The sequence below is a fragment of the Mercenaria mercenaria genome, chromosome 10 (genome assembly GCF_021730395.1).
Source record: "Mercenaria mercenaria strain notata chromosome 10, MADL_Memer_1, whole genome shotgun sequence".
In the NCBI taxonomy this organism is placed as follows: Eukaryota; Metazoa; Mollusca; class Bivalvia; order Venerida; family Veneridae; genus Mercenaria; species Mercenaria mercenaria.
This window is the reverse complement of record NC_069370.1, coordinates 30112696-30124924: the sequence shown is the minus strand read 5'-3', so window position 1 is coordinate 30124924 and position 12229 is coordinate 30112696. Positions and strand designations below refer to the sequence as shown.

General features: G+C 36.6%; 1 protein-coding gene across 5 annotated transcripts in view; it reads right to left on the bottom strand.

Annotated features, from left to right (window-relative positions):
* Positions 1–386: 386 nt before the first annotated feature.
* LOC123559548 (monocarboxylate transporter 12-like) overlaps positions 387–12229 on the bottom strand; it is a 35193-nt gene continuing 23350 nt past the window's right edge. For 3 of the 5 annotated variants that reach the window (XM_053552583.1, XM_053552582.1, XM_053552585.1), the window contains 2 exons: positions 11639–11764; positions 387–3882 (listed from right to left, as the gene is read on the bottom strand). In XM_053552583.1, coding sequence (XP_053408558.1) covers positions 3674–3882; positions 11639–11764 — 335 coding nt within the window. In that variant the 3' untranslated portion in view covers positions 387–3673. The remainder of the gene's footprint in view (positions 3883–11638; positions 11765–12229) is intronic. The other 2 variants (XM_053552584.1, XM_053552586.1) reach the window with 1 other exon arrangement.

Below are 12229 nucleotides of genomic sequence, written 5' to 3'. Positions count from 1 at the left end.
ACTTAGTGGCTTTGCGACCAGCATGGATCCAGACCAGCCTGCGCATCCGCGCAGTCTGGTCAGGATCCATGCTGTTCGCTAATGGTTCCTCTAATTGCAATAGGCTTTGAAAGCGAACAGCATGGATCCTGATCCGCGCAGTCTGGTCCGGATCCATGCTGGTCGCAAAGCCACTATGTTGGTTTTCTCGTGGCGCGACTCATTTTAATAACTCATAAACTGCGGGTTCAGTCATCGCTGAGAGGCGGAATCACGCCCATGTAATATGTAAAACAACTCCAGGGTTTCAAGTTTGGGAATCTGACTTTAAGAGCGAATTAAATAATCTCATATAAATAGAAAAAAAGAAAAACTATACTGAAAAAGTAAACAACAAAAATAACAACGAGATTTTAATTACATATTTATTTGGCAAAAATAAAACATATAAAAGAAACAAGAGGGTATAGGGTAGGGATTTCGGAATGGAGCGTACAGTGATGATCTACGGGAACTTAAGAGATATAAATTGTATTGGAAGATACACGAGACGGAATGTAACGACAACACCTGAAAAATTCAGTAAAGTTACATAAATACGACATTTTTTTTTGTTTGGTTTAGCAAAAACATTTATATTCAACTCTATGCCCTTATATGTGTGTAATCTTACAATAGCGGATGAAATCGGCATATTTCGTGTGTGATTTGGTAGAGCACCGACAATACAAGCTAGGCTAAAGTAAGTTGAGAACGTGCAGATAAGAAAAACTTTACAAAATTGTAACCGAATTCAGTAGAAACGAGTTTATCCGAAAGGAGCCGAAGTTTGAAAGCCTGTAACAGAAAATCCTTACTCCATTGAACAGTGGACAATACGTAAGCATCCCATGAACGACGAATATATGTTATTGCAAACAAATTTAAGCCACCTCGTTTGAAAGATAGAACAGTATATTGCGGTGTATGCAGAGATCAGGCAAAATATCTTAACAGCTGTAGTAAATTCAATACATTACAATAACTTATGCATGTATTATGTGAATAATATAATGAACATGTGAACGTTCACACTATATCTACTCAATGCGTACGTTTGTAACTAGAGTTGTCACAGAAGTGACGAATTATACCCCCACAATATGGTCTTGTCACAGAACTAAGCCAATGTCAAAGCCGAACTTGCTTGACCTACTGACCACAAAATCAACAGAGGTCATCTGCTAGTCATTATCAACCTCCCTATGAAGTTTCATGACCCTCCGCCCAAGCGTTCTCAAGTTATTGTCCGTAAAAGGTTTAAATGACCTTTGACCTTTGGAACTCAAAATCAATATGGGTCATCTGCTTGACATGACCAACCTCCAGATTAAGTTTCCTGATCCTAGTCCCAAGCATTCTCAAGTTATTATCTGAAAACTGTTTAAATGTTCCGGGTCACTATGTCCTTGACCTGTGACCTACTGACCTCAAAATCATTAGGGGTCATCTGCTAGTCACAACCAACCTCCCTATCAATTTTCATGATCCTAGGCCCAAGCATTCTTAAGTTATCATCCAGAAACCATTTAACTGTCCCAAGTCACTGTGACCTTGACCTTTGACCTACTGACCTCAAAGTAAAACTTGACCTCTATTTCATGTTGTTACACCCGTGTACCAAAATTTATGATCCTAGGCCCAAGCGTTCTCAAGTTATCATCCGGAAACCATTTAACTGTTCCGAGTCCCTGTGACCTTGACCTTTGACCTACAGACCTCAAAGTATAACTTGACCTGCATTTCATGATGTTACATCTGTGTACCAAAATTTATGACCCTAGGCCCAAGCGTTTTCAAGTTATCATCCGGAAACCGTTTAACTGTTCAGGGTCACTGTGACCTTGACCTTTGACCTACAGACCTCAAAGTATAACTTGACCTGCATTTCATGATGTTACATCTGTGTACCAAAATTTATGACCCTAGGCCCAAGCGTTTTCAAGTTATCGTCCGGAAACCGTTTAACTGTTCAGGGTCACTGTGACCTTGACCTTTGACCTTTGACCTACTGACCACAAATTCGAACCTGACCTGTATTTTCTGATATTACACCTGTGTACCAAACATTATTTAAATTGGTCAAGCCTTTCTTCAGTTATCATCCGGAAACCATGCAAAACCAACAGACCGACCGACCAACCGACCGATAAGCTCACTCCTATATACCCCCCAACTTCGTTTTGTGGGGGTATAATAAATCTGCACATGTGAACTTAAACAGTAACATATATAACATATTATAAATATTCTGCATAAAAATACACTTAAACATTCGACAGCAAAACATTTTAAGTTAAAAATCTAAAAGAAATTTTTATAAAAAGTTAAAATGTCCATGCTTAATATACATGCATGATAAAAACAAGCATTAAATTGGTGGACAAATAAAAGTTCATTAAATATATAAAACAACCATCATACAAGATGAAAACTTTAATCTTGATTTGATCCCTTCAGCAGCAGGTCTGTTGCTATCCTATACTTATATATATTCTACATATATTCTTTTCAGTACTCTTTTTCAATATATTTCGACGAAAGAAAAAGGAATATCGAATTTTATAACAGTCAGTTCCTTACAATATGATATATGAAAGAATAAACACTATGATCTATGCTGCGTATAAACCTTCCAACTGAGTCATTCCCCGACTCGTACGGGAAGTCATGTGCACGTTCGAGTTACATTGAAAGCCGAAGAATGCCGAAATAACATTCTGCAATACGTGATCGCACGGAAATTGCCGAGTGTCATTACGGGAACACAAGCTTCCTTAAACAATATTTCTTCAGCAATTTATCTGTTTCTGCAGATATTCACACGTGTAAAATTATTATGTATTTCATTTATATTTTCTTCAGTGTACACATGAGCAGGTACACATATGTTAACACATAAAAATGTGTGTTATGATGACAAGACGTTGGTCACAAAATTGGTACAACTCGTTTCAAACAGACATTTACCACAATAGATAAATATAGATTTCTCTAAAGAAAGCATCTAATATGAACTTAAAAAATACATTTTTATCTAGCTCAGAAATCATACGGAAGTGCTAGATTTCTATATGCAAGAAACATAAATTTCATGAACACATTATTCGACCAGTGGTAATATAGTATTAAAATGTCAATGACACAGGTTAAATTGTTACAAAAAGAAACATTAAATATATACTGTAACAACAATATAAGAGCAATATATACATGAGCAAAATTATATAACTTTTAACAAGATTAAAGTATATATGTACAAATATAGAGACCATTTGAATATATTATAGTTTTACATCTAATTAGTAGTGAATCAGTGTTCAGTCATACAATATCAGTACGTTCAAAAACAGAAACAATTCTCTGTATAAAGCACCGAAAGATACACAAACTGACTGACAGACAAACAATGTTAATAACATTTCCAGATACCATGAGTAATGTTTTATGGATTTGCCATTCTAATATGTGTTGCCTATTTTACAACAACTAGCAAATTTATCTCCCTTTGTCATAACAAAAAAAAAACAGAAACGATAACAGAGAGATCACTGCGACCAGAGTTATCCTCTTCTTTTTTATGAGACATTAAAAAGCTTCAAAAACGACATTTTGATTATAGTGCCCTTGTCTCTATTTCAAGGATAAAATCCGTTCACACTTCAATTCGAATCGGTCTTTCCGGTTCCGGTCTGGGAACCATGGTTTCCATTTCCTGTTCATCCAAATTTATCACAATTTCTTCTTCCTTGGTTTTCATGCATGGCAAGAAAAGCACAAAGTGTAACAACGTTCCCAGTAAGAAAAGCCCGCCTCCCAGATAAAACGAGGCGTCGTAGTTACCTGTGCTCTGAAACACCGCACCTATAAAAGTAAAGATAAAAGATGATTTGGCGAGGAAGACTATGGATTGTGTAAAATATAAAGCAAGAGCTAACTAGAAAATGCTTTTGTAAAAAAGCGCATGTCTCCCCAAATGCAAAGTCCTATAGGCAAGAAGTCAATAGGGGTCAGGAACGAAAGTCAAAGAGACACTGATGGTTGGCTGCAATAGGGATCATCTACTTGGCATGTCCAGTCATCCCGCTAAATTTCAACACTCTTGGCCTAGTGGTTCTCAAGTCACTGTTCAGGCTCCTGTGACCTTGACCTTTGATCAAGTGACCTCAAAATAAATAGGGGTCATCTAGTCTGCATGTCCAATCATCCTATTAAGTTTCAACATTGTAGGTCAAGTGGTTCTCAAGTTATTTCCAAAAATGATTTTACATTAACAGGCCACTGTGACCTTGACCTTTAATTGACTGACCCCAAAATCAATAGGGGTCATCTACTTTGCATGTTCAATCATCCTATGAAGTTTCAACATTCTGGGTCAAGTGGTTCTCAAGTTATTGATCAGAACTGGCTATCAATGTTCAGGCCCCTGTGACCTTGACCTTTAACGGAGTGACCCCAAAAACAATAGGGGTCATTTACTCTGCATGAACAATCATCCTATGAAGTTTCAACATTCTGGGTCGAGAGGTTCTCAAGTTATTGATTGGAAATGGTTTTCCATGTTCAGGCCCCTGTGGCCTTGACCTTTAACAGAGTGATCCCAAAATCGTTAGGGGTCATCTACTCTGCATGACCAATCATCCTATGAAGTTTCAACGTTCTGGGTCAAGTGGTTCTCTAGTTATTAATCGGAAATGGTTTTCAATGTTCAGGCCCCTGTGACCTTGACCTTTGACGGAGTGACCCCAAAATCAATAGGGGTCATCTACTCTTCATGACCAATCATCCAATGAAGTTTCAACGTTCTGGGTCAAGTGGTTTTCTAGTTATTGATCGGAAATGGTTTTCAATGTTCAGGCCCCTGTGACCTTGACTTTTGACGGAGTGACCCCAAAATCAATAGGGGTCATCTACTCTTCATGACCAATCATCCTATGAAGTTTCAACGTTCTGGGTCAAGTGGTTCTCTAGTTATTGATCGGAAATGGTTTTCAATGTTCAGGCCCCTGTGACCTTGACCTTTGACGGAGTGACCCCAAAATCAATAGGGGTCATCTACTCTTCATGACCAATCATCCTATGAAGTTTCAACGTTCTGGGTCAAGTGGTTCTCTAGTTATTGATCGGAAATGGTTTTCAATGTTCAGGCCCCTGTGACCTTGACCTTTGACGGAGTGACCCCAAAATCAAAAGGGGTCATCTACTCTTCATGACCAATCATCCTATGAAGTTTCAACGTTCTGGGTCAAGTGGTTCTCTAGTTATTGATCGGAAATGGTTTTCAATGTTCAGGTCCCTGTGACCTTGACCTTTGACAGAGTGATCCCAAAAACAATAGGGGTCGTCTACTCCAGCAGCCCTACAACCCTATAAAGTTTGAAGGTTCTAGGTCAAATGGTTCTCCAGTTATTGCTCGGAAATGAAGTGTGACGTACGGACGGACGGAAGGAAGGACGGACGGACGGACAGGGCAAAAACAATATGTCTCCTGGGGGAGACAAAAATATTGTAAAATCATTTAATTTCTTGAGAAAGAAATTTTGTGGTTGTGGTCAAAAAAATTATTTCACTGTAATTACAATTCGTGGCCTTCAAATTTCGAAGACAAAATTAATAGAAATATTGCTTATTAGTTGGGATAAAATTTCGAGTACGACAACGATTACTCATGGAAGGCGACTAATTTTCTCTAACGCAGTAAAACATAATGATCTGATATCAGTCTGTCAATGATGTAGGAACAATATTGTACTATATATACAACATTTGAATTAAAAGTTGCATATATAAAAATCTGCAGTTGTTTATTGCTTATAACATCTATAAATACAAAAATAGTACTTTTCAAATTTGATAACATTTCATTTTGAAACTGGTGGGAAAGTAGAAGAAAAATTAAGAAATCATCATATCAAAGGGAAGTAATTCTGAAGAAAATACACCATCAATCTTTTTTTAATTGGATCCATATGACACATGAATTTATATTAAAATATGTCACAGACTAAACAGGAAAAGATCAATATTGACTTTTGACCTTTAAGTGTGACCTTGACCTTTGAGCCAAGGGTCAGGGTATTATGCATGACGCATTGTATCATTATGGGGAACTTTTGAGTCAAGTAGTATTAAATTCCTTTAATGGATGACATAGTTATGGACCGGACAGGAAAAAAAAACCCTATTGACGTTTGACCTCGAAGAATGACCTTGACCTTTGAGACAGGGGTCTGGGTGTTTTGCAACACACGTCGTCTTATTATGAGGTACATTTGTGCCAAGTATTATTAAAATAACTTAATGTATGACAGGGCTATGAACCGGACAGGAAAAAAACCTATTGACGTTTCACCTCAAAGTGTGACATTGACCTTTGAGACAGGGGTCTAGGTGTTAAACACGTCGTCTTATTATGAGGTACATTTATGCAAAGTAATATCAAAATCCCTTTAAGGTTTGTCGAGTTACAGACCGGACAGGAAACAAGAGGGCCATGAAGGCCCTGTATCGCTCACCTGACCTATTGACCTAAAGATCATCAAGATTAACATTCTGACCAAGTTTCATTAAGATATGGTCATAAATGTGGCCTCTAAAGTGTTAACTAGCTTTTCTTTTGATTTGCCCCCCGTGACCTACTTTTTGACCCGACATGACCCAAATTCGAATTTGACCTAAAGATCATCATGTTTAACATTCTGACTAAGTTTCATGAAGATACATTCATAAATGTGGTCTCTAGAGTGTTTACAAGCTTTTCCTTTGATTTGACCTAGTGACCTAGTTTTTGAACCTACCTGACCCAGATTTAAACTTATCCTATAGATCATCAAGATTAACATTCTGACCAAGTTTCATTAAGATATGGTCATAAATGTGACCTCTAAAGTGTTAACTAGCTTTTCCTTTGATTTGACCCAGTGACCTAGTTTCTGACCCGACACGACCCAGATTCAAACTGGACCTTGAGATCATAAAGATTAATATTCTGATTAAGTTTCATGAAGATACAGTCATAAATGTGGCCTCTACAGTGTTAACAAGCTTTTCCTTTGATCTGACCTGGTGACCTAGTTTTTGACCCTAGATGACCCAATATCAAACTTGTTTAAGAATTTATTGAGGATAACACTCTGGCCAAGTTTCATTAAATTTGGCCAAAATTGTGACCTCTAGAGTGTTAACAAGCTTTTCCTTTGATTTGACCCGATGACCTAGTTTTTTATCCCAGATGACCCAATATCGAACCCGTCCACGATTTTATTAAGGGTAACATTCTGACCAAGTTTCATTAAGATTGGGCCAAATTTGTGACCTCTAGAATGTTAACAAGCTTTTCCTTTGATCTGACCTGGTGACCTAGTTTTTGACCCCAGATGACCCAATATCGAACTCATCCAAGATTTTATTGCGGGTAACATTCTGACCAAGCTTCAAAAAATGTGACCTCTAGAGTGTTAACAGTCAAATTGTTGACGACGGACGGACGACGACGGACACTGGATGATCACAAAAGCTCACCTTTGAGCACTTCGTGCTCAGGTGAGCTAAAAAGCCCGGTTGACCTTTGACCTCAAAGTACGACCTTGACCTTTGAGCTAGGGGTCTGGATTTTGCGCATGACATGTCTCACCATGGGGAACATTTGTGCAAAGTAATATCAAAATCCCTGATGAATGACAGAGTTATGGACCGTACACGAAATTGCGATCAAACGGACGGACGGAATGACAGAATGACGGACGGACGGAAAAACGCAATCCTATAGTCCCCGAAACTGGTTAGGGGACTAATAAGTGTCCAGTGTGGTTAAAGCAAATGAAAAATTAGACGTAACAGTATATTAATTATTATCAGTTTTCAAACTGACACTGATATTTAGGCGGCCGAAAGACTGATGCGAGATTAATATAACATAAGAATTAGTTGACAGCTGATAAATTATGTACACACAATATTAAATGAAGGACCTTAAATGTGTGTAAGGGGAAGGGTTCTGACTGTTTGAAAGGTCGCTACTTGACTGAATATTTGCTACAAAGTGTTTCGAATTCTTTAAGCCGTGTCAGTAAAATATAACCTTTGGCCTTGAAGAAGAAAAGTCGTTTAATAAATACCAAATGAGACACGTATAATTATATATGTTAGCGGTGTGCTGCATATCTACACTACAATGTTACTTGTGCATCTAGTACTGGAGGACTTAGCGACAACAGAAGGCCTGCATGAGTGTGTTTATATTCTGAGATACGCAGGTACATACGTTTAGTACTTCAACGAAAATGTAATTTTTTAGCAGAAAAGATCAAATGTGCATTCTAAGCTAACAGTCTGTCTGTCACTTTTTTGGAACTGTTAAGCGATTGTGATCAGTACGACAGCTATCGTCAGTTGACAGCATTATGCATGTAGCTAAATATGAAAAAGAAAAAAATCTGAAAGTGCTACTTCAGTTGCTATGGAGCATACGAAGTGTGAATCCGTATGATTTCAGGCATGGGAAAGTCCCCACAGAAGTTTAGTGTCTTTAAGCAAGACAGCAGGATTGCACATTACAAAGTCATATCTAGATTTGTTTTAAAAGGCTCTTGAACCCTGAAATATGGTACGAAAGATTCTATTTTGCTGGGAGTAGGTGTTCAAAATGCGACGATCTTAATAGTGCCACTTATATTATGAGTACTTTCTTCAACTGTTCAAGTATCAGTTACTTTGAAAACCGGTAATGTGAATCAAGTAGGTCACATGCCAGTTACAAACAACAAAATAGTGGCCTACAACCTATGTATGAGCAATTTTCACATGACTGGAGCTTCAAAGATATCGATGTCACTGTCTACTTTATTATGTATAACTCATTTTATGTCTATAGCATAACTGGTACAATCGATTTTAGCTATGACAATTTGTATTAAAAACATCCGATTATACTATATATTTATTAGCCCTTGTTGATAATATATAATGCATATATACCGTCATAATTCGGTTAATGCACCAGCCTATTCTTATGATAACAAAACTCTTAAATAAACAATCTCATTTGCTATTTGCATTTTAAAGTTGAATTTCGTACGATTTTTTCATCGCACGTGCTGATGATATCAGTCAGCAGTCTCGTTGTAAGGTCAAGTGGAATATATTTTTAAAGCAGACTTAACACAAGCTGACTCATCATTTGAAGCAAGATATAAACGAGTTCATTATTAGGCTTAAACAAAACCTATTTTGAACTTTCAGCTGACCATTTTCAGTTTAAAGGTCGCAAGTACATGTTATGCTTTCTCAAGCGCTAAATAACATTTTGATATAATATGTTTTGTCGTGGAGCCGTTTGTTCAGTATTTTGTAGACAGAGTAAAATTTATACTGATAGGGACCACCTGACATTAGAGATAACTAAATCCATTTCAGATTTTAACATTTGCAGTGTATTTTACCTATAGATAAACACCACCTGCAAATAAAGGCCACTTCTTATATGTCGGGGACGGTCTTTATAGACAGGTTTCACTGTATTCACGAAATGCATGTATTAAAATAATCTAGACTAAGATGTCAAGTATGTATCTGAAAGTGGAACGTTTAAACTGCACACGATTTTTACACAGGGCTATATTTTTCATGAACATAATTTTGACATTATTTATAGCTCTTTGTAAAAATGAAAAAAAATCCTGCACCGCTAGCATGCATGCGTCAAGTTTTGTTACGCTTTTATAACTACCTTATGACTTGTATAAAAGTGCACAAAAAACTAGTGTAACTATTAACATCAAAAGAAAAACAGCTGATAAAAAGCTCTAAACTTTGAAGGGTGTATATACATAACATTACAGCAATATTATCTCAATTAACATAATAACGTAACTAGATTATAAATCGTAATTTATATCTGACAATACTAAAATCACAAATGTTTTTCCCATAATAAATAACATTAATTCCTACTGAGAACGATTCACCGTGTTTGACCGTATAGAGGTAGCGATCCTAAATAGCCCAGTCTGTACTTCCCATTCTATACGATGAAAACTAATAATTACTTTGTTGTTTTGGTATTGCTATTATTGTTGCGAATGTTGTTTTACACTCACAAGAATGTTACCCAGTGTATGTATGAGGTCAAATAAACGAAAGAAAACAATATTTACAAATTGATCGAAAGAGGTCAAATAAACACTTACCATCCAAAGAAACATGCTTCATAACCACAGTAATTATGATGAGATCGTACAATTTCCTCATGATATTATTAGGAGAATGTAAATAAACAATAAACATGAATTTTTAGTTCATAATACAGTTTCAGATTTAACCTGGTGACCTACATTCTTAAACATAATAATATGCAGTCCTTTCAAAAACCTCTTTTGTATTTGCAAGATTTTCTTTAATTAACACTTTGTAATCTAAACTCTTTACGAAAATAAAGCAACACAAATGCTCTATTAAGACTAAACAATAATCATTTCGCCATTGAGATTGCCCTAGTGTCTTGAACTTTAAACTCAATCTGAGTATAAACTATTTGGTGTTCAAGAAAATCTGACAAAGTTTAAGAAAATCTGACAAAGTTTAAGCCCGGTCTCAACACAAACTATTTGACAGTGAATAGAAGTCCAGCTAAGTTTAAGTTCAATCTCAACACAAACTATTTGGCGATGAAAAGAAGTCCAGCTAAGTTTAAGTGCAATCTCAATACAAACTATTTAGAGATGAAAAGAAGTCCAGCTAAGTTTAAGTGCAATCTCAACACAAACTATTTGGCAGTGAAAAGAAGTCCAGCTAAGTTTAAGTTCAGTCTCAACACAAACTATTTGGCGATGAAAAGAAGTCAAGCTAAGTTTAAGTCCAACCTCAACACAATCTGTTTTGGCGATGAAAAGAAGTCCAGCTAAGTTTAAGTCCAATCTTAACACAAACTATTTGGCGATGAAATGAATGGTATTGCTAAACTTAAGCCCAACCTCAGTACAAAATATTTGGTAGTGAAAAGTGATCTGGCTAAGTTTGGTGAAGATTGCTATTCCATCAGGCTATAAAATGCCTGGTCGCTTAACGGTAAACTATCGCTTTAAGTTTGCTTATTTTTGCTTAATAGTAAAGTTGCTAACATATACAAAATATTTTGAGGTGTGATCATCTAGTTCAGTAAGGTACGGTGTGGCACATAAACTACTAGCAATCTAAGGTTTTACTGTGGTTATAACAGAACGGTGGTAAGCAGTTAAAGTAAAATTTTATAGGAAACATTTCTAGAAGCCTGAAATCAGTTTTAATATTACTTTTAGACAATTTGCTAGATGTTGAAGATACGCAATAACAATTTCGTAAAGAGCTTATTTAAGCCCTGATTAACATATTAATACTGTGTTTATTTAATCAATCAACCAAACGTCAAGCTATAGGCCTCTGCAGTCTTTTAATTGTATAAGACAATGGTCAATACTATATTTCCTGGAAGCAGACCTGTAAATTTTCAAGCACCTTTATAATCGTTCACAAAGCCAGGGTTAATGAAATGAAAAATAATTTACATATTCTTTAAATAGCATACTTTTGCGGAAATGTTTCCTATAAATGAAAAGAAACATGAAAAGCCACAGGTATTTGTTACCTGCCATTGGGGGGCCCACGATCCCGGCGATGCCCCGCCCCATGGATAATAGACCAAAGGCATTAGTCAATTTACCAAGGCCTAGTAAGTCGCAGAGAATGATGGATGTGAGTGAAATAAACGCCGCTGAAATCAGACAAAGCAAGTGTACAGAAAGCGTTCGTGTATGATATATATTTAGTTTATGAGCTCCTATAACGAAACGGAAACCAGCCGCCTCGGCCAAAAGTGACGAAATCATTGAAAGTTCTTGACTTCTGACTGCTGCATTTTACCGAGCTGTGAAAGAACGAAAAAGGGTGAATATTAGAAGGCAACACAAACATCTTTGGGAACGACCTGAAGCATCTATGACCATTCAACTTGGCCAAAGGCCAATCTCGAGTGTTCAGTAAAGCTACTTGTAACTTCATACTTCTAGAAGAGAAATGATCATTCTATCAACATTTTTACGAATTCACAGTCACAAAGGATTTGTGACATTTTGTTAAAAAAATCTCTCTTAACGTTTTCAGTTAGATGCCTGTCTTTATCTGCATATAAACATCTAATCAGCATTCCCAAAAACCGTTTGTGCTTCGCAATACAACA